The 21,804-nt window shown below is 35.8% G+C and overlaps 2 protein-coding genes across 8 annotated transcripts; both read left to right on the forward strand.

The window, feature by feature from the left end:
- The first annotated feature begins 1,586 nt into the window (after positions 1 to 1,586).
- LOC103322378 (uncharacterized) lies at positions 1,587 to 6,330 on the forward strand. Of its 7 annotated transcripts, none has more exons than XM_089043727.1 (2): positions 1,587 to 2,141; positions 6,028 to 6,330. In XM_089043727.1, the coding sequence occupies exon 1, from the start codon at positions 1,814 to 1,816 to the stop codon at positions 2,090 to 2,092; it is 279 nt and encodes a 92-aa protein (XP_088899853.1). In that variant the 5' UTR covers positions 1,587 to 1,813; the 3' UTR covers positions 2,093 to 2,141; positions 6,028 to 6,330. The 7 variants fall into 7 exon arrangements, 6 of the variants coding, with proteins under 6 accessions (XP_088899853.1, XP_088899854.1, XP_008222604.1 ...); XM_089043728.1 differs by having other exon boundaries at positions 1,587 to 2,136; XM_008224382.3 differs by lacking the exon at positions 6,028 to 6,330 and adding an exon at positions 3,939 to 4,565.
- Positions 6,331 to 15,830: 9,500 nt separating this feature from the next.
- On the forward strand, positions 15,831 to 19,419 carry LOC103322637 (tRNA-splicing ligase (DUF239)). The gene is made up of 7 exons (XM_008224598.2): positions 15,831 to 16,424; positions 17,076 to 17,162; positions 17,261 to 17,512; positions 17,621 to 17,785; positions 17,906 to 17,959; positions 18,111 to 18,257; positions 18,698 to 19,419. The coding sequence occupies exons 1-7, from the start codon at positions 16,248 to 16,250 to the stop codon at positions 19,073 to 19,075; spliced, it is 1,260 nt and encodes a 419-aa protein (XP_008222820.1). The 5' UTR covers positions 15,831 to 16,247; the 3' UTR covers positions 19,076 to 19,419.
- The last annotated feature ends 2,385 nt before the right edge of the window (positions 19,420 to 21,804 follow it).

The following is a 21,804-nucleotide window of genomic DNA, read 5'->3' on the forward strand; positions in this document are numbered from 1 at the left end:
CACATAGTGGGCTTCGTGAAATGGGCTTCAGGTTGCCCACCTTCATGTCATCACTCATGGAAGATGTGGAACAATTTTGGGGAACAATTTTTGCTCACTATTTTAATCTAAGATATATTCTCATCACTCTTCTTAATACTTGACACGTGTTCATAAGCATAACCATAATTAACTATTTGCTTTGTATTTGTGGAATCATAGTTATGTCTATAGACACGTCACACGTGTCAAGTATTGAAAAAGATGATAATGATACACCTTGAGTTAAAGCGGGGAGGAAAAATGTTCTCCAATTTTAGTGTATTGCATTATGCACTCACAGTATGAGGAGATAGATATAGGATGCCAGGCAACTGAGAAAGAGAAGAAACCATCCATTTCAGTTTTCAGGACAATTTCCGCCACTTAGTTTAGTTTTCTTTTCTCGGGTGTTTCAGAAATTTACCAGTGTTTAAAGAAAGCAGCATTCTGCACCCAAAAAAGTTTTGGTTATAAGGAAGCATCATAGGGTCAGGGTAGGTAAAATTATAATGTATAATTGATACAAAATACAACAGATACTCATTATTATCTGAACAATGTTTACAATACCTTAATTTTCCCCTGTTTTGATTGAACAAAAATGCATATTTTGCCTTTACAAAAACACCATTACAGTTATTCTGATTATTATTCTGGTTGCTGAACAGTAACATTAGTTTGATGTATCAGAAATATTAACGGGTTTTCCTTCCGTATACAAACGAACTCCGCGCGAAGGAGGCCCTTTACCTTGCAACTGCTTGCATCCCAGCTCACAAGCTTTGTCACAGGCTGCTTTTGTTACGTCTTTTATTTGCATGCATAGAGGCATACAGTCACGGATACATGTTACAAATCTAGCCTTTTGGCCACCTCCTTCTCCTGCTCCTGCACCTGCACCTGCTCCTCCTCCTGCAGAGGCTGTCATCAGCGTGGCAGAGATCAAAGTCACCACCACCATTGCTACACTTTTGTAAGCCATTTGCATTAACCTTTTTGTAAATTCTTAGCTTTTTGTTTTTACTTTACCATAGAAATTTCTGAATGAGAGGTAAGATTGAGTCTTTCACTCCAAGCTGTGGTACGTTTGGTTTGGAGAGATTTCCTTGCACATCGACAAATGGTAGAATACTGAGCACGAATAGATAGCTTCACCTTCTTTCCTCCTTTTCCTGCCCGCCCACCCACCCACCACATGTAAATGTCATTATTAATTAGTTCACATATATAAACCGCGTTGCTAGTCTCTTAAATACACAACAGACACAATGCAAAATGTCCAAGACTGATTTATCAAGTTATCATGTATTGATTGAGGTTATAGTGATTGATGTAATGTGCTAGCTTATGACATACAATACATAAGACATAAAATCAAAACCCTTTAATTATTTTGATTTTTATTAGAGAAATATCAAAGACATTACTTCTTTCCTTCCCGCATTAATCACAGATTAACACATATGAAAAAATCATTCATCAAACACACCCAAAAATAAATAAAAATTCTACATACATGTAAAATTGTAATTAACGAAAAAATAGAAGTTCTTCTTGCTTTGAGGAAGGAGGCAAGGCAAGTGTTTTCCATAAGGAAAATATCATGACTGATTAAAGTAAAATGGCTCAGATGCAGTGATTGACTCTCCAACAGTACAGTAGAAGTTAGAAGCAGTGGTCAAATTTAAGACGCATTCAATTTCAATCAAATCAAAAGTACCAGAGAAAATCAAACTCACCCCAATCACAAGAGAAACGAAGACAAGCAAAAACAGAAAGACGAACAGAAAAAATGGTGTTCAACAGCCTGATGGTGGTGTCAGTGGCGCACGCATCAACGGAGATGTGGCAATATTTGGCATGTTTACCTGAGCGTCTGAGCAGCCATCAGCTGTTAGATCTTGTGTTCTGCTTCCCTCTGCAGCAGTTGGGTCGTCTCGCTCTCTGCCTCTGGACCTTCCTCTGCGTCCCTCCTCCGGACTCTTACTATTCCTACTCCTACTCTGACTCTGATGCCTCCTCCTCCACCGTTGTTTACAATGATTATTACTACGACTCCCATTCTGATTGATCCCATTATGCTGCTTCGCTCCCCTTAACCTCCACGCGCGCCCTGTACAGTAACTTTCTTCTATCCTTTTTGCCTTGATTTGCTTGATCATCGACTTTTATTTATTTATTTATTTTGTAGAATCATGGATTAAGCGAATTGTTTGAACTGATGAATTGGGTTGTTCATGATTTTTCATTTTCTTCTTCTTTTCTGAATTTAATGGATGATTAGAGTGAAGCTTGAGGAAGATACATGTGGAGTGTGACAAAAGCACTTCGCTTTTAGAACAGATTCTGAGAATCAAGTGTTCTAAGAGTTGTTTGCCTTTAAGAAGGATGAATTTTTTTTGTTCTTGTGACATTGACTTCTTATATATTTGTCTCTCTGGCCATCTATCTTGCCACTAGTAACTTGTTTCACTAGTTATAGAAGGTTGACACCTAGTTTCTGTTGAGTAGTCCAGACTCAGAGGATATGAAATGATTGCATTCAAATTGGACTTCGTGGTTTAGGAGTGTCGAGTATAACATGAAGTAGATATATCAAATATCACTTTAGATATGCCCTAATCAATAGGGTGATGCTAAACTCAGGGTTGATAATTTGGTAACATTGCAATTCTTTAGAACGAATTGATGGGTGATATTACACTTATCATTGATGGTGATGAACATGAAACTGAGTTGAGATGATGGTTGTGAAAGTTATAATCTTTGTTTCTTAGCTGTTGTTTTGGCTGGAATCATAATAATCTTTGTTGGGAAGGTGAATTAATGCATGGAGTAGAATTATTCTGTTTCACTCGTGAGTTACGAAACATCAAGTCAAACATGATGGTTTGTCCAAATCGCTGATCAAGATCTGAGGTTTCCTATGATTTGGATTGCACAGATTCATCTGTCAGATATGAGACAATGATGAGTTCAATATTGAACAACCGAACAGTCACATGTAATGAATTTAATAAGCTTCTTCAATATTTTGCAATATGTGGAGAACAGATTATCACTGTTCTGATCTTTAACAAGTTGATGCACTTTAAGGTTTAGTAGTTGAAGAAACTTCGGGGAGCGCTCTAGTTGGCAAGTGAGCATAGTCTACCATACTTTAAATTGGAAATTAGAGAATAGGGACATGTGTTCACTGAATGTTGAGTTGTAAGGCATGCTCTTAGGTCGACCTGGCACACGTTTGATGGGCTACGAAGAGCTTTCGAAAAGATAATTCCTTGAATATCATTTCTAGCTTGGCATTGTTTAGAAAATGTCTCCTTCCTGTTGGTACTAGAAAACCCTACTAGTATTTGGGAGATGATGATCTGTCCTCGTTGACGTAATAAACTATGCAAGATGTCAGGCTATGTCAATGTAAGGGAAATCAAACCCATCTTCTTTCGTACAATGTATTTTGGATAGTCTGTAATTCATTGAAGGAAACCTTGGTCTTTTATTGAAGAGACCTTGCAAAATATCCCATTCTCATGTTTCGGAGTAACTTTAAAATGAGTACATATTTGTCAAGCACTAAGTATTTTTGTTTTTCCTTTTATTTTGAAACTGAAGTTCTAGGTTCGCACAAACATGACAGCATTCCGTGGAACCCCTTCAGACTCGTGTTTCTTTAGATGAATTGGGTTATTGGTGGAAGTTGGGATAGGAAGAAAATGTACAAATGTATTCAGTCTTGGAATTTATTGATTTTTTGAACATTTGTTGATACTCCACAGATTGCTTTTGTAAAACTTAACTGTGTTAAATACTTTGTACAATGGTCAACGCATTTCAGTAGTTATTGTAGGGAGTTACAGGATGGAAGATCCGAAGATAGATTCTTTGATAAACTCTTGCCTTGTGATACGTTGTAGGGTTTGACTTGGAGGTGACAGGATGTCATTGCAGAAGAGACTTAGCTTCATGTTAGTTACATTATTGGTCATTGCTGGATGACAAGGGAAATTACTTTCGGAATACAATTAAGTTGAGATCCCAGTTCTATGTTTGCTTTTCTTCTTTGTATGAAAGCTTTAAATAGTCTTAGATCCTTACAACTGATTATTGATTTCTATATATTTTATTTTATACTGGTCAACGCATTTCAATAGTTATTGTAGGGAGTTACAGGATGGAAGATCTGAAGATAGATTCTTTGATAAGCTCTTGCCCTGTGATTCGTTGTAGGGTTTGACTTGGAGGTGACAGGATGTCATTGCAGAAGAGACTTAGCTTCATGTTAGTTACATTATTGGTCATTGCTGGATGACAAGGAAAATTACTTTCGGATTACAATTAAGTTGAGATCCCAGTTCTATGTTTGCTTTTCTTCTTTGTATGAAAGCTTTAAATAGTCTTAGATCCTTACAACTGATTATTGATTTCTATATATTTGATTTTACCTGAAAGGATTGATATTTTCTGGTGATATCATATTTACAAATTGTATTGAAATAGTGGATGGTAAAGATAATAAATAGATAACACTCAACCTTGTATGACATCGCACTTTTTGTAGTCATGTACTTCATTTAAGGTTTCTTGGCTTGATTTGATTTGTATTCAAATTTGGGGTTATTAGAGTTAAGAAGAACTAAAGAGTCTAACACGAGGCAAGTACGTCAATGCAACTTTATCAAGATCCAAAATTAGGGTGATCATTAAATTATTAATTACATAATCTGAAATTGTTAAGTTGTAAATTACATAAATGATTTAAGCCAAATTACAACATATTGTCACTAATTGATGGAAATGCTTTTAGAAAATTAAAATTAAGTACCCTGTATTATTACTGGAAGGGTTTTGTCTCTGAGATTGTTCGTGGTGTTATAGTGATTAAGACAATGTAAATGCTCACATTAGTCTAATGTTTACAATACTACAGACACAGAGAATGCCTTATGAAGCAAGTCTTGATTGCTCTATTAACCGCGTTTCCAAGAGCCAAGAATAACGAACTCAAAAATAGGTGACATCCACACTGGAATTCTGCATTGGGAAAGTGTACGAAGACTTGCAACGTTTAAGAAAGAAAGAGTTGATTGTAATGTCTCAGATAGATTCAAATAGTGATACTAGTCCTAGTCAAATTTCTAGCTTGGGAATAGGAATATGATCAATCATCCAAGTCTTTAGGAAGTGCCATCATGCCCTAACTGTTACCTGTGTTATAAGTTGTAACTATTTGAAACCTTGTATATCTGTTTCATACAGTGGTTAACATGAAAGAAATGTTGCTATGGGTTTGAAATACTAAAATATATTGAAAGAATGCGTGTTTCATATATTTATTTCATGCTATTTTTTATCATTTAACCGAAAGGCACCATATGCTCACTTGCAATGAGGGTCCTAAAGAGTAGAACCAAATAGGTTTTACTTGCTTAATCTAGTCATATGAGTATTTGATCTGGCAAACCAACTGATTACAGCTTTGCTTGATGTTCCTTTTTCCTGCTGATGAAATATCTTCACATTAAGGTTATTTGAATGCAAGAAATCTAACCACCTTTCTGCTGACAATGTTGAAATTTACATAAATTGGAATGGATAGAACCCTTAAGAGTTCCCATCAGGATGACTACTTTTATTGGTTTCCAGATGGAAAGTGGGCAGTATGCCATGTTGTTAGAAAATATTTGGTCTTCAAATTCACCTTGGGCAATATGTGGATCTTTTGGCTGGTGTGGGAAATTATAGAATATTTCATAATTGTTTGACCACAGCATAGTTTTAGCCTACATGTGTGAGAGAGCGGTGCATAGCTTGTTCCTAGTTTGAATCAGTTATATGTTCGACAAATATATCTGGTTTAAGGTTCATTTGCAACATGCTCTTGAGTCTTAGCAGAGGTGCTTCTCTTTGCCATTTTTTTTAATGCGTTCTGCCATTGCTGAAGAGCACACTTGACCGTGTTAGGGTGTCAAGACTCACACAAGTGTCCATATTATGATGTCTCAGATACGCAATGTCAAATTTCAAGGTCTGGTAATGATTGTGAAGGTAGATTGGTGGGAAGAATGTGTGCTTCAGCTGGAAATTGGCCTTTGGTTTGGTAATCTGTAACCATAGTGATGATGCTCACCGCACAGGAAGTAGGTTTCTGTATGTTGGTTAGACGTTTTCAGGAGTTGTTTTGGGTGAGTTGAAAGCACTAACTCGACTGGGTCTGAAAATTGGTGATTATTATCTTGAAAAAGGTCTTTGGCAAATTTAAAAGTGAAATGATTAAGATGTTGTTTGATTTACCATATCATTAAACTTCACTACCCTGTGCAGTGTCAGTTTTTCTACGTATGATAGATTCCCTTTGAGTAATAAGCAAGCCGGTGGTTCCTTCATTCGTACTCCATTTAATGGGGCGATAGCGGCTGCACAGTCTACTTTGATCATGCTTCTGTTAATAGACTTCTAATCTCCTGGAGAAGGATTCAAATTGATTACAGCATTACCCGATAGATAGAGCTAAAAATTAGTTACATGCAGCGTGAGCTCGTGCAGGGATATTTTAAATTCAATTTCCTGGGGTCGTTTAAGTTCCTATTTGAAGGGCATAGTGAAATTTTTGGTGATTGTGAAACAATAAGAGAATGGAGAACTCAGTCTGGAGGCTGGGAGCGACTGGAAGGATATCATAGCCCAAACTGTAGTTGTTATTTCTTATGTGTGAGTTAAAAACAAGATTATTATAGGCCTCAAAGGCCACTGACATGCATATTTCAACTTGTACGCTTGCAATGCAACTGGCTCATCCTTTTTCTTGCAAAAACATGTCCAAGCCAACATGGGTGGGTATGTTGCAATCATATCAAGCTATTTGAATGCAAGAAGAAACCAGATGCTTTCCAGTTTCTATGCCATTACCTACAGGAGGCTGTTTATCTTTATCACGTGAGATACGGTGAGAGTCCATACATTTTATTCATTAGAGGATCTGGAACATGATTGGCGGTTGAGAGAGAGAGAGAGCGAGCTGGCATCATACACCAATCACGGTGTATATGTTGTTCCAATGCATGTGGGGTCTTGACCTTTGATTTTTCTTTTCTCCTGTCCATTATTAAGGTAGGTCGTCTTTGGTGCTCATTTAGCAAGCAAAGCTACATTTTCATAGCACAATGATGAAGGGGGAAAAGGGAAGAAAAGCAAAGCCTTTACTGCAATGGCCCCAATCTTGAGACCTATCAAAATATTCAATACCCCATTAGAAAGAAGAGGCAGTTGTATATACCCTGTTTTTTATTTGTTTGTAGACACAAGACATGGACTGATAATGGCCTTTTTCCTCCCCAACTTTCTAGCTTTTTCACTCCTTCCTGTTTGGGGTTGTGTTGTGCGGTGCCTAAGTTTTGCTGGCTTCTCTCCTTCCTGTTGCCAGACCAGAAATGGTCAAGCCTAAAATAATAGCCGTCATGTTTGGTTCATACTATAGCAAATATCTTTTGTCTTTATGGATACTTGGTATTTGCCCATTATTTTTTAATTGTCATCTTTAAATGATGAAACAAGACCTGCTCTAATCTAATGCATGGACTCAGAAATTAAACCATGTATGTCCGAATTATTATACAACCAAACTTCACATGTCCATGGACTTTTGTGTCTCATCTAGTCCCACTATTGTCTTTTCTTTTATAAAAAATAAAAATAAAAATAAAAATAAAAATAAAAATAAACCCTCTTGTTTGGTCAACTAGCCAAAACAAATTATGCGAAAATATAAAAAAGAAAAATAATATCTTGTCTATTATTGTAAGTTGGCCTGATAATTGTTGATTGGGGGTGGTGGTGGTGGTGGGAAAATTGCCCCACCACATTTGGCCGTAAGTGGAACAAACAATAAAAGCAATTTTGTAAGCTTACGCTTGATTACTTGCATTACATCTCATGTCACATGTGTATGTGTTTTTCTTTTCTTTGTTTCTTTTCCCAACCTAATTTCCTTTGTCTGTCCAAAACGAACGCATTTAACCGAAAATTGTTCTTTGTGTTTTCTATGGATCTCATCTGAAGCCGAAGCCAACCATTCATCTCTCTTTCAAGCATGGCTGGTCCAAAAAAACATGCATTTGCTACAACCCACTAGATTTTTTATTTTATTTGTTAAAATTTTGAAATTACATCCACAATTCAACTTTTTAAAAAAGCCACTAGCCATAAAATGTCAATACAAACTAGCTATAAAGGGCCATTATAATAACGGAGCGATCGAACATTAAATTAAGACAATTTGGTGCGTCTCTACTAACAATCACGCATGATCGAAGAAACTCTGGTATAGACATCTCAATTAAAATTGCAAACTCAGACCAACTAAATAGAGATAACACTTGAAAAAACCAAGTCATAACATACAAATTAAACTCTCACAAGAAAGAGGTGAAAAACTCTCACAAATGACAGGTGAAAACTATACAAAAAACTTAAAAAGTCTCTATGACTTAATCCAAATGTAAAGAAACCGCAAAAAGAATGGTGGTAGAGATTTGATACCGAAACACAACCACATGTGATGAGCGTAGGAAAATCATAATAAAACAAAGACAAATAGGGGAAACCTTATGTCTTTAAAAATGGGGGAAGAAAGTAGAAGGGAGGAAAAACAATGGCATCCTCTCCTCAAAATGAAAACGGCTAGAACCCACTAGACTAGACAGGTCATTTCTTTAACTAATTTCAATTTTGTGGATATTGACAAATAAAATGCAATCCCAAAGCAAAGCCTACTCCAATACTTGAAGTAGGATACTCATTCAATTTTTGTGAAAAAAGTTATCATTCATTTGATTGATAAGTGTATAATGCCACAATTTGCTAAGAACGTGAGGAAAAGCCAAAAGAAGAAAAATAAAAGAGTCCATTTTGATTGATTGAGCTTTAATAATTATGTTTGGCATAATCACCAAGGGATTGGTACGCTTTCTTTCCTGCAAGTGAGAACACAAATATGGTTGATGGTAACCTAAAAGTTTGCTTTGAGTTTTTTTTAAAAAAAATATATATTATTTCCTTACAGCTTTATAGAACAAATACAAATACAATTAGGCAGCAAGCAATTATAGTTATGAATGATGGCAGAGTTAGGGTTTAGGGTTAAAGACATTTTTGAAAGAAAACGAAAAGGCCTAGACCTAGTGATGGAATTGGGATATTAGAGGGCCATAGTCTAGATAACAAAATTTCCTCCATGTATATATTTTGAGTTTATATTATTTCTGAAAAGTAAAAGTCAGCATTGATAGCTACTTTTCTTTTGTTACATTGGGAAAAAGAAACCTAAGCAAGAAAAAAAGGAGAGAGTAGCAAGAAACCTAAGCAAGAAAAAAAGGGGAGAGTAGCAAGAAACCTAAGCAAGAAAAAAAGGGGAGAGTCGCAACCATTGTGGTAAACAAATCCGTATAAAGTCTAAAGTCATGCATGAGTGACTTGCGGTGAGATTAGTCAACAGTCCAGTTGGATGCTGTTGGTACCCAACAGATCATCAAACCCTTCACAAGTTTAATAGTTAACGCAATAAGGCATAAAGATTTAACATTTCATAAGTTAGCTTATTTAATAAAGAAGAAAGGGCAAAAAAAATATTATAAATAAAAGTACAATGAGATATGAAATCTGGGGAAAAGACAGTGGAAAGTTGTTGAAATTCTTTAAAAATTATGTAAACAACATGAATAAATAAAAAAATCATCATCAGGTTGCGTTGTTCTTGTTTTTTTTCTCTCAATTATTTGAAATGGAAAAAGAAATAAAATAATTTATGTATTATCTTCCATTCTTTTTAAAAAGTTAAATGTCACTAGGTTTCCAAACAATGCACTAGTCGTGGGACAAGACTAGTTATTTCGGACTCGTTTGATACGTCGGATTGTACTGACTGATTTATGTCAGAGAGTATTAATAAGTTGCGGATAATACTAAGTATTTATCTATAATATTATAAAGTGTTTTGTGTTATTTCGGATAAATAGAAGAGAACCATTATCATAATTATAGAAGAGAACCATAGGGAAAAGAAGATGAAAGTTTATGATGTTTCATGCGTGTTTGTTTTCCCTAGCCTAGCGTGTATTATTTAAACGAGGTGTGTGGATTGTATTAGTTAGTCAAGTAATGAGGATAGTATTAAAAGTCCAACCCGTTTAACATAGTCAGGTTATTAAATAAGGCTTATTTATGCATATGCCTTATGTGCTTTCAAAATAGTATCGGATTACACATGCTCTTTGAAATGTTTCAATATACCACATATACTTTTAATAAGTGTCTTACGTTATTATTCCACAAATTTGAAAGAAGTTTCGTTAGCTGATGTAGCCCTCACTTCTTTTCAATCTTTTAATAAGGGAGAGGAAGGGTTAGTCAGGTTGAAAAAATGGAGAATTTGGGAGAAGAAGGTTATGTTGAGGGAACTGCAAATTTGGGAATCTGAAAGTTCAGATTTGAGAGAAAATAGGGAATTTGATTAGGGATTTCAGATTTTGGAGAAGAAGGATGGTTCGAATGTTGTGGGAATTTAATTAAACAATTAGATTTAGTTAGTTTTCTTTCATTTTAATGTTTTTTGAATTTTTCTATTTTTTCATATTTATAGTTGCCCTACAAAAAATGTTATAAAAGTTGACCGAGTCCTAGATATATTTGAAACGACACGACGGGAATGAGACGCGTGCTTCAATCAAGGCAGAGAGAGAGAGAGAGAGAGTACTGGTTCTTAATCTTGATGGACCAAAATGTGCGCCTGCTGCCAGTGTACCAGCGAGCCCACACCCAAATTTCCACACGATGCATGCAACAACACAAGAGCTCTCGCTCTCTGTCTCTCTGTCCGTCTCTCTCTCTCTCTCTCTCTCTCTCTCATAATTCACAAGAAGAATAGAGAATCGCAACGACAAATCCCATGTGCTGGTGACACCATCAGATTCAGACACCACCACCACACACTCTACGTTATGTATACAGTACACAATTATAATTATATGTATACTTAAATAGCTACGTTCATCTTTAATTAATTGTGTCTTCTGTTCGATTTATCTATACATTTGTAATTAGCATATAGTGTAGCTTCGTTCAGGTGGTGTAGCTTTGTTTCTTGTGTATTTATCTGTATTGTATTTGTATTGTAAATAATTTATACGCACACTGTACACACGCACCCCTGGACGCAAAATTGACAGAGAGAGTCAGTGAGTGGGGGCCACAGTGGTACAATTTTGAATATCTAACTCAATTATGACTTTTTAACCCCGCTCTCACCACCACCCCCAAATCCGAGCCATATCCTTTTGGCTTTGGATTCTCTTTTATTCTTCTTCTTCTTCCCTCCCTCAGTTTTATACTCTTTTTTGTTCTTATGTTTTTACCGTTGCTCGTGATTCGTGCTCACGGGCGTGCTGGTGAATTGTATGTACACGTGTACGGTGGCTGATGCAACCACACGGGTGTCGAAATTCCATGGCATCATCACTTCTTCGTTTTCGTTCACGCCGCCCGTGCCTAGGTTATGGTTTTCAACTTTTCAGTAATCCCACGCAAAACCACCATTCACTTTCTGGATTAGCATTTCACTATTATCTTTATCTAACACAGAGTCCATAATTAACACATTATTTTATCACCTTTTAAGCTGTTAGTGAAAATTGCATGGTTTGGTGAAATAATCTTGATTTTAATACGAAAAATCTGTATATTTATTTATTAAGGACTCTTTTGATAACTATTTTCTTTTTTATTTTTGAGAAATTGAAAATAAAAAAACTTGTTTGGTACCCAATTCTTGTTTTCAACAAATCTGAAAACTAAAAATGTTTAACAATTGTTTGGTAACAAATTTCAATTTTATCTGGAACTTGGATATTGAATTTTGTTGGGGTCAAATTGTCAATTTGAGATCATTGAATGAAAGTGCATATTACAAATAGTTCGAAGTATCTTTTGGAGTTAGGATGATTTTTTTTTGGGTGAATTTTGGATATGGAGGTCCCAAGGCTTGAAATCGGTTTGTAGCCGAATGCAAGAGTTGAGCGTTCGGGTCCAAGTTGGGAGGTCCCAAATATTGACTTTTGTTAACTGCAACACAATACATGTGTGGTGATGTAAAATTGGTGAATAACAAAGGAGTGCAACAAAAGTGAAAACGAAAACTGAAAACACTTTCAAGTTGTTTTAAAAAAATAAGGGTAACTTTGAAAACTATATTTCAGTTTTTTGAAAACAGAAAATGAAATTTGTTATCAAACATGTTTTTAGTTTTGATTTTTTTTTAAATAAAGGAATTAAATGATTATCAAACAACCCCTAAGTTGTTTAGTAAGTTTTTCTTATTTTATACAAATGATATTAGAGGGAAAGGAGAATCGAATTTTGGATCTCAAGTACATGCCTCTTAACCACTACAAAGCCCCTTGCAAATAACTAATGTAGGTGTTTATATTAATATAGGTTATTGTGTCATTTATAATTATTTGTGAATAACCATGTGCCACATTTAATAAATAACTAATTTAAAATCACACAAAAAAAATTGTCTATGTAGAGTAGATTGTGATTTATATATGTGTAACATAATTTTTTTTAATAAAAAAATCTACGAATAAATTGGTGATGGGATAGTCACTGTGGTACTAGGCAGGTGAGGGAATTAACGGCGTTAAGCGAAAATAACTGCGAGCGGTCCCTTTGAGGCTATGTGCTTTGCTTTGGTAATTATGAAGGAGCTGATTTTATTGGGATTCTGAGAAGACCAATGTCAGAAGAAATGACTTAAACTACCATCACTTAAGTTTAACTTAAATTAAGTTAAAAAATTTCTAATGCAAATGCAGAGTTGTGGTGTTGAGTTGGAGGAGGCCCTTGAAACCTTCCATATTTGCCACAGTGCAGAGTGCAGGTTCAAAACTCATGGTCATGGCTCCTCTCCTCTCCTCTTCTCATGCAATATTCTATTACATTGTCAGATTATCTCTATGGCACTAGAATATCTTTTTATTTTATTTTAAATATTATTAATAACTTTGCCTTTAAAAAATATAACAAAAACAAATAATATTAAACTCATGAATAAAAGTCCAAAGCTTTTTATACAAAGGTTGGTCCATGACCATAGACATAGTGGTGGACCGAAGAAAAAGTTAGAAAGGAAGAAGGACGTGGCAATGGCGTAGCAAGCAAATAGTATAGCAAATGCTTTGCTTTGTTTCTTTCCACTATATTTCTTATTTATTTATTTATTTTATGTTGTGTATGAGAGGACAATAATTGTCATTTATGTGAACTGCAGAACTTACCCATATTGCACTTACACTCACTCATCAATCAACCATTAATTGGAGTTTGGATCTATAAATAAAACACATGCTATTGTTTGTAATGCACAAAATCATTACATTACAATTGGTCATAATTTAAATACATACACATTCGCTTCAAAATCCTCTTTCATATCATATGTTGAAATACAATGTGAATTGCGGATGGGTTTGCTGGCCAAGGCAATGAATATGCTATTTTGTTCTTAATTTAAATTATCCATCTCCCCGTAACTTAGACTATTTAAATTATCACTTGTATAAAAAAATATGAATTACTCACAAATTATAATTAGTCTCAATTTTTATTTATTTTTCAAATGTAGTCCACTAAAGTTTAATTAAGCAATGTCATCTTTTAATGGTTTGGGAAATTGTGCCTTTCCATCGTTGAACATATTAAATAGTTATTGTACTGGACCATTGTTCCCCACCCAGTATCCTAATTAATATATTTATCCTAATTAAGTCACTGCCATTGCTTGTTTAAAAAAAGTATTAAAAATTGTAGTGGCATTAGAAAAAGAATGCATAATGAGATTGGAACATAAGAATCTTTGTCCCGGAATAACAAAAAAACATGATCGTGGATGAGACGCCACGCTGTAAACGATTCGCTATATCCCTCGATCGCTCCACAATAAGTCTTTTTTTTTCTTTTTTTTTTGGGTTGGAGAAGTTTGGGTTCTGTAGTAGCTCCAATATAAGCAAATTTACATCGGATTCCATTAAATTGCGTTTAAAAAATATGCAATTATTTAGGACCCCACTAACACACCAAATTAAACTCATTCGATTCCAATTTCCAAATATGAAATCAACCATTCAAATGATAGGCCAAGCGCCAACTGTCTCGATTCTCATGAGTCATTGCCAGCCATTTAAAAATGCTCATATATTGGCTACACAAAATACTTGGAGGGGAAGGGGCTTTTATGTGTTTTTTTAATTTTATTTTTAATAAAAACGATATTAGGGAAGAAGGGATTCGAACACATAACATGACCTCGAGTGTATAAATATCTATTCTTAACCGCTTGAACTATAAATCCTTTCTAACTTCTATCTTTTTGTCAGAGCCTTTCAATCGGACAGCCCTTGCCAGGGCAACAGAGGGCCCATGGTCTGTTTCATGATTCCAGCGGCATTAAGCTGCCAGGGCAGCTGCTGGGGCCCACGAAACCAGGCCAGCCCTCAGACAAAATGAGCACGAGCTCAAGCCCGGGTTTGTTGACGTATGCAATGATGTTAGCAACAAATTTTTTTTTTTCAGATTAAAAAAAAACTTAGTCATATTTTTCACTTTCCACACCAAAATTCTATTCAAATTTCTTTCATCATATCTCATGTGAATTGTTGTTGCATGACAATAGATGGAAATACTAAAACTTTTAAGAGCTACCACTATCCATGAATAAGAACATCTATTGCTTTGCTCTTTCTATGACAAATGAATGAAAGTGCTCTTATATCTTTTAAGTTGTAATTGATTCAGGGTACAATTAGCAGAACCGAAAAAGTATCAGTTAGTATAACAAAGTGGGCATTTTGGTAAATAAGATGTGGGCCCATTTTTGAATGAGAAAGGGTAAAATGAGAAACTGGAAAGATGTTTCATGGACCTCCCAAATAGCAGCCTTCCCAAACGACAAACCAAGCCGTGGTCTGTGGGGTGACCTTTTCCTTAAAATAATCTGACGTATTATTTTGTCAAAATTACACACCTAAATTTAGTTTTTTTTTCCTTCTTATTAATTAAACATGAAAGATTTTAAGCCTTTGAGAACTCAAATCCAGAAATAAATGTATGAGTTTAAATCCAATATTTTCTTTTTTCAGCCTTCATTACCAATAACCAACTAAGAAACAAACTTTTTTATTTTCTTTACAATTTTATCACTTCCGAATTACATATTTAGTACCGTTCGTCGATGTGATTTCAAGTATGTAGATGAAAAGTTTAATGGTAGATATAAATCAACAAAATCTTAAATAATTTATTATAACAATTATATTGAATGGTTGAATATAATCTCGAACAAGTATTATGCAAATAAAAAAAAAATCACTGATATGCAATGCCTTCTTTTTATCTATCAAAAACTCATACGCAACATCTTTGGATCAAAGTAGGATCTCAAACAAAGTTCTATGTCTCAAGTTTTAGGTTTATTTATCTTAGTATGACTGGTTGGTCCTTTGGTCTCTTTCCTTTGCTTTACATTCCCCTATCCGAGTTATAGATATATTATTTACTGTTCTTTACTTCTTATTCAAGTATTTATTTATATTTAATCTAATTTCTTTAATTTATTTTTATCGTATTGATCCTTAAATTTCATTTTCTTTTCATCTTTGGCTGCTAGTCGTTAGCTCCCATCGTGCTCGTGCAAAAAAGCCTAAAAATTGAAAGAAAGTAGAGCGAGAAAGAGTGAGTTAATTTGAGAGAGAGAAAGTGAGGGGCATTGTTAGTGTAAGAAAAGTAGAGGGAAAATGACAAGAAAGGAAGAAATGTGCAGTTCTGTAAATGTGAAAGTAGAGAGAGAAAACGACAAAGTGCCAAAGTTGGTTCTTTTGTGAGAGAAAAGAGAGAGAAAGGGGTGAGCAGTTTTATTGGAATTTTGTGTTGAAGTTCAAGCAGAACCACCTCACCCTGCAAAGTTTGCTTGCTTCATTTGGGTTTTTGAGAGAGAGAGGGGGGAGAGAGAGAGGGAGAGAGAGAGAGAGAGAGGTCTTGTGTGGTGGTCATGATCAGTGTGCTTGAGCTCTAACCTACACTACTGGGTCTGTGTGTAGTGTAGCACTGTGAGAGTGAAAGAGAGAAAGCTCTGTTTTTTTAGTATTTTGGGTATTTTGTTTTGGTGGGTTTACCAAATGGGTTTTGCTCAGTTAAGCAGAGGGAGGTCAAGCAGAGCTCTAGCTCTGGCTCTTTGCGTATGGAGCTTGATCTCTCTGTCTTGTGCTGCTAGATTGACTGATTCCTCAAGGCAGAAGCTTGATGTCCAGAAGCACCTCAACCGCTTGAACAAGCCCGCCGTGAAAAGCATCAAGGTTTCTTTTTTCTCTCTCTCTCTCTTTTACTTTACATTATTCTTTCTCATTCAACTTTCTTGCGGTGTGTTTGATTTAAAATAAAAAAGGGCTTTCTTGCTTTTGTTGTTCTCCCTCTGTTAGATTGCTGGGAAAGTGGAAGAAAGTGAAGAAAAAAAAGTTTTTTCTGTTGTTCGTTGCATTTGGTATAAATGTTGATGTGTTTAATTCTGAGAAGGTGTTTATTCATCGTTTTCTTAGTAACCAAATGGGGGTGTAAATGCAAATGGGTTTCTTCTGTGCTTCACTCCGGTTCTAGGATTTTCAACTATTTTTTTATTGCGGAAGCTTGGTATTAATTTTTTTAAAAAACAAAGCAATGATTTCCTTATCGTTTCCTCTTTCCTCTCACTCTACAATGATTTCCTTTTAAAAGGAGTTAAAGAAAACCAGCAAAATGAAAAGAAAAAACTGAAGCAATATTGTAAAAATTAGGCCTCATTTGTTATCACCAAACATTGTTTCACTGAGCAGGCATAACATAAATGCAACTGACTACTTTGCTTTAATTTAGTTTTCTCAGCCTTAGAAAGTTTCTCTGTCATCATACATGTGCACTGCTTTTGTTTTAAGATCTAACATGCTACTCTTCTGATTTTTGATGGATATCAGAGCCCAGACGGGGACATAATAGACTGCGTTCATATCTCTCAGCAAGCTGCTTTCGATCATCCTTACCTCAAAGACCACAAAATCCAGGTCCATTTTCCTCAACCATGCATCTTTGTTGTCGACAATTTTTTCCTTTTATTTTATCTCTGGAATCTAACTTTACTGGGGTCTGTTTGGTTTATCAGATGAGGCCTAACTACCACCCAGAAGGGTTATTTAATGAGAACAAGGTAGCTGAAAAAACAAAAGAAAGATCAAACCCACAAGTCCAGCTATGGCACGCGAATGGTAGATGCCCTGAAGATACTATACCCGTTCGGAGAACAAGGGAGGATGATATTCTGAGAGCAAGCTCAGTCAAAGCATATGGAAGGAAGAAGCAGAGATCCATACCAAAGTCAGCAGATCCTGATCTTGCTAATGAGAGTGGTCATCAGGTAAACTTTTGTTTGCAATGAAAGAAAACAAGTGTCTGTATTCTTTAAACATTTTCTATTAGCTTTCTGAATTTTGTTTAACTGATCTCATTCTTTTGTGGTGATTAGCATGCAATAGTTTATGTCAATGGAGATAAATATTATGGAGCAAAAGCAACCATAAATGTCTGGGAACCCAAGATACAACAACCTAATGAGTTCAGCTTGTCTCAGCTGTGGATATTAGGAGGGTCTTTTGGTGAAGATCTGAACAGCATTGAAGCTGGTTGGCAGGTATTATAATTTATATCTTAATCAAGGGCAACAATAATGTTGCCCAAATTTACCGAGTTATTTATTTTCGTTTTTAGACATGAATTATTGATATTGATTCATGTTTGTGCGCTGCAACAGGTTAGCCCAGATCTCTACGGTGACAACAACACAAGACTGTTTACCTACTGGACTGTAAGTTTCTAAATCATCATTTTCTCATACTTTTTGGGTTTGCATTTTGGTTTCTCTAGTCTTCTTCGCTTATCTCATTGGTTTTTCCCCATTTTGATAGCTATGCTAATATGTTTTCCTTGCATGCTTCCTCTCTATGATTATATTGCAGAGTGATGCATATCAAGCCACTGGTTGCTATAACCTCCTCTGCTCAGGCTTTATTCAAATCAACAGTGAGATAGCAATGGGTGCAAGCATCTCTCCTGTGTCCGGTCTTCGAGGATCCCAATATGATATCAGTATACTCGTCTGGAAGGTAAAAGCCAAAGCCAATTTTGGATCAGACCACATAAGAGTATGAGGTAAAAGAAACCAAAAGAGAAGAAACGGAGCTAATAATAATCTGCTAAAGGAGGCATGTGAGGATGGATGAAAAAATATATATCCTCACATTTGCAATTTTTGAGGGTTGGGGGTCAGAAAATCATTGCGGTTTGGATGTATAGAATCTTTTGGCGTTTCCTTTTGATCACTGATTCCCATCACTGTGCTGACATTGACAAGTTCCAAACTTGTATTTACCTTTCACTGCATCTGCATTCTTCTCACGGGAAAGATAAGATAAAGAGCATTGTCTTGTCACTCAGTTGTTTTGCTTAAGCTATAGGAGACCCTTTAAATACAGTAGTAGATAACTTAATTACTTTTATTTACTATTCTTTATTCACTTGGGAAAACTTTATTTGTGTTTTGTAGGATCCAAAGGAGGGGCATTGGTGGATGCAGTTTGGCAATGACTATGTGTTGGGTTATTGGCCTTCTTTCCTCTTCTCATACTTGGCTGACAGTGCTTCCATGATTGAGTGGGGAGGTGAAGTTGTAAATTCAGAGCCTGATGGGCAGCACACCTCTACTCAAATGGGGAGTGGACGTTTTCCTGAGGAGGGATTTGGGAAGGCAAGTTATTTCAGGAATATTCAAGTTGTTGATAGCTCCAATAATCTCAAGGCCCCCAAAGGGTTGGGCACCTTCACTGAGCAATCAAACTGTTATGATGTTCAAACTGGCAGCAATGGGGATTGGGGGCATTACTTTTACTATGGAGGCCCAGGTAAAAACCCAAATTGCCCATGAAGTAAAAAAGAAAACCTATTTCACCCTCCCTCCCTCCCTCTACTTTTCCTATGTATCATTCAATCTTAGTGTAATACCTTTTCTTCTCCTTTGTATACCCTTTTTCACTCTTAGGTTGGGCAAGTAGCAGTAGTAATGTGACCCTTTCTGTAGTGGGAAGTTTTGACTCTTTGTTTTTTAGTAAAAGAAGAATCTCCATGTAAGTGGATATGTGAAGGTGGCCAAGTTTCTCAAAAGCCTAAAGAAACAAGGTCTTTTTATTGTATTCTCTTTTGTTTGTATACTCCTCTCTTGGAGTGGCTTGTTAAGTGAATGAAATGAATGAGTTTAGTTTCGGGTCCTAATCTTTCGAGCAAAGCAAAGCACTGTATACTATATATAATATTTGCAGATTCTGCTTCTGTTTGCGTTGAAATGCTCACTTTTATCTTTTAAATTTTTTCTTGTTTGTTCTTCCTTCCTTTCCTGCTATTTTATGCAGACTTGTTTTGGGTGGGGTGGGTTGGGGTTGGGGGGTGGTGCCGTAGAGAATATGCTGTTTGAAGAGAAAGGTGGTTGTGGATGAGATTTTGCATGTGAGTGGATGACAGTCCAATATTTAAATTTATATTTCATAGGCTTTTGTGGTGCATCCATCACCTTTCGTTATAAGATTTAGATTAGATGCCCCACCAGAGTCACACAGACACTTCTCTTGCACCACTCACCACCACCCCCACCCCCACCCCACCCAAGAAAGAACACCCATTTCCTTTTTCCTTTCTTCTTTTTAGCATTTAACAAATAAATAATGCGGTCCTCTTTGGAAATCCATTCAAGGTTCTTTCTTTATTTCATTCTAAACGTAAATGTTCATCTTCCATTCCAACTGAGATTCCTTGTTGTCCTTGACTAAAACTAAAAGGGTGTCTAAAGCTAAATGCATTTTTACACGACCATAAATGTATGGACAGGTTCGTTCGAGTCTTTTTCAGCCAACTAACTTATTTGTTATGTTATGTTATTTTAGAAGCAAAATGTTACCTACCACCTGGTTCCTGGTTTTGAACAGTGAGGACTTAATCTTGTGGTGGTGGGACTGGGTGAAGCTAATTCTTAACATCATCTTTGTTTGTATTGAACTTTGGCATATGGCTTTCTGATCCTATCTATGGATTACAATTTTCTGTTTGTTGTACAGTGCTCTACAAAACTTTGATTTTTTTATTTTATGTCATTCATATGCCACTAAATAAATGTTATGAAAAACATAAGGTGAGAGAGAGAGAGAGAGAGAGAGATTCAAAGAGGAGCTTCTTCAATCAAACATCTTGTGAGGCTCCATTTGGAATGTGAGATTTCAAATCAAGAGATAAACTAATTATTTTAATTTTTTTATTTATCAAAAGGTAAATTTCATTAGATAAACTTCAACAATATAATTAAAGATATCAACATGACATCTAAAGTACCAGTCCAAAACTAACATGTTAAAAATAAAATTAAAGCGGACAACAGCCGCACTAGTCTATATCACCACAATTAATCATAAGCTTAGACAAAGCCCACATATCCAACCTAACTGTAAAGCAACTCATGAGCCTAAACGCACCTTACCACCAACAACTAAATAAGCGTCATCATGGCCACACGCACCACCATATTCGTAACAGATATGGGGAAAACATGATTTTTAGGGATCTACATACGCATAAAAGCGAACAAATAAATTAAAACAACTACATTGACAAAGAACAATTGGGTGATTTGCAACAACCTCCATCGAAGACGATGTTGACCCAAATTTAGAGAACATGAGCAAGTGTTAGAGAGCAGGTTTTTGGAGAATTATTTGTTTGAGAACGCATAAAAGGAGTAAGGGGGAACTTCAATATGAGCATGGCAAAAAAATCACCATCACAAAGAGCTTCTTATTCAAAATGCCATAGTGGACTTATTCACTAACCAAAAAGAAAAATGTGAGTAGAGGAGGGGAGGAGGGCAACGACGTTTCTTCCTCCTCCCCATTTGTGAAGTTTTTCTTTGGGACTCACAGAAGGAGAGAGTGGCTAGAGTTTTTCGACATACAAACTATCTAGATGAAGCCACTTAATCTAAAAGAAAATTGGATGAAATCATATTGGACATGTGTCTCCTGTCTTCATTTTTCCTTTTAGATGCCTTATATATGGTCCTTAGGTGAAGTCATATCTCTTAACCGTTGGATCATACTAATTAATTTGATCAAATAATTAAGAGATGGAACCTCCCTATAGAATTATTTTGTAATGTATTGTATAATAATGTATGTGCTTATCGAAGTTTAGGATCAGCTTTGGGCCAAACCACTTCTGAAGCCCGCATTGCTCACATTAACAGAATGGGTTTTGGGTGCGCAAACGACTTCTGAAACAAAAGAAGAAAATAGTTGCAACGTGCAACTACTACACTTATATGCAAGCCGAAAGCAGAGCCCATATAATTGTTTTTTGATGTTCAATGCCGAAGCCCGTATCTTTGTTAAGTAGTTGAAGTTGGCAATTCTAAACTGGCAAAAACAGAAGAAAAAAAAAATGTTTATACTCCAACCAGCTTATAGATAGTCCTTGCAAGTTGCAACCACAAAGAAGATTGTTAAGCTAAACTTTGCTTGTTTCGCTTCCAACTTGGCAGCAGCAGGGGAGATCATTGTTGCTGCACTATGAGCTATGATATCTTCTATAGCTGTCACCTGCTTTATGTCCAGACAG

This window comes from Prunus mume, linkage group LG1, assembly GCF_029339155.1.
Source record: "Prunus mume cultivar Tortuosa linkage group LG1, ASM2933915v1, whole genome shotgun sequence".
Lineage (NCBI taxonomy): Eukaryota > Viridiplantae > Streptophyta > Magnoliopsida > Rosales > Rosaceae > Prunus > Prunus mume.

What these genes read in the sequence shown, in the direction of transcription:
- LOC103322378 (XM_089043727.1), top strand. Translation starts at nt 1,814, where the DNA reads ATGGTGTTCAACAGCCTGATGGTGGTGTCAGTGGCGCACGCATCAACG.
- LOC103322637 (XM_008224598.2), top strand. Translation starts at nt 16,248, where the DNA reads ATGGGTTTTGCTCAGTTAAGCAGAGGGAGGTCAAGCAGAGCTCTAGCT. An exon ending in TCAAAGACCACAAAATCCAG is followed by an intron (nt 17,163 to 17,260) that starts GTCCATTTTCCT and finishes TTGGTTTATCAG; the next exon opens with ATGAGGCCTAACTACCACCC. An exon ending in GCATTGAAGCTGGTTGGCAG is followed by an intron (nt 17,786 to 17,905) that starts GTATTATAATTT and finishes GCGCTGCAACAG; the next exon opens with GTTAGCCCAGATCTCTACGG.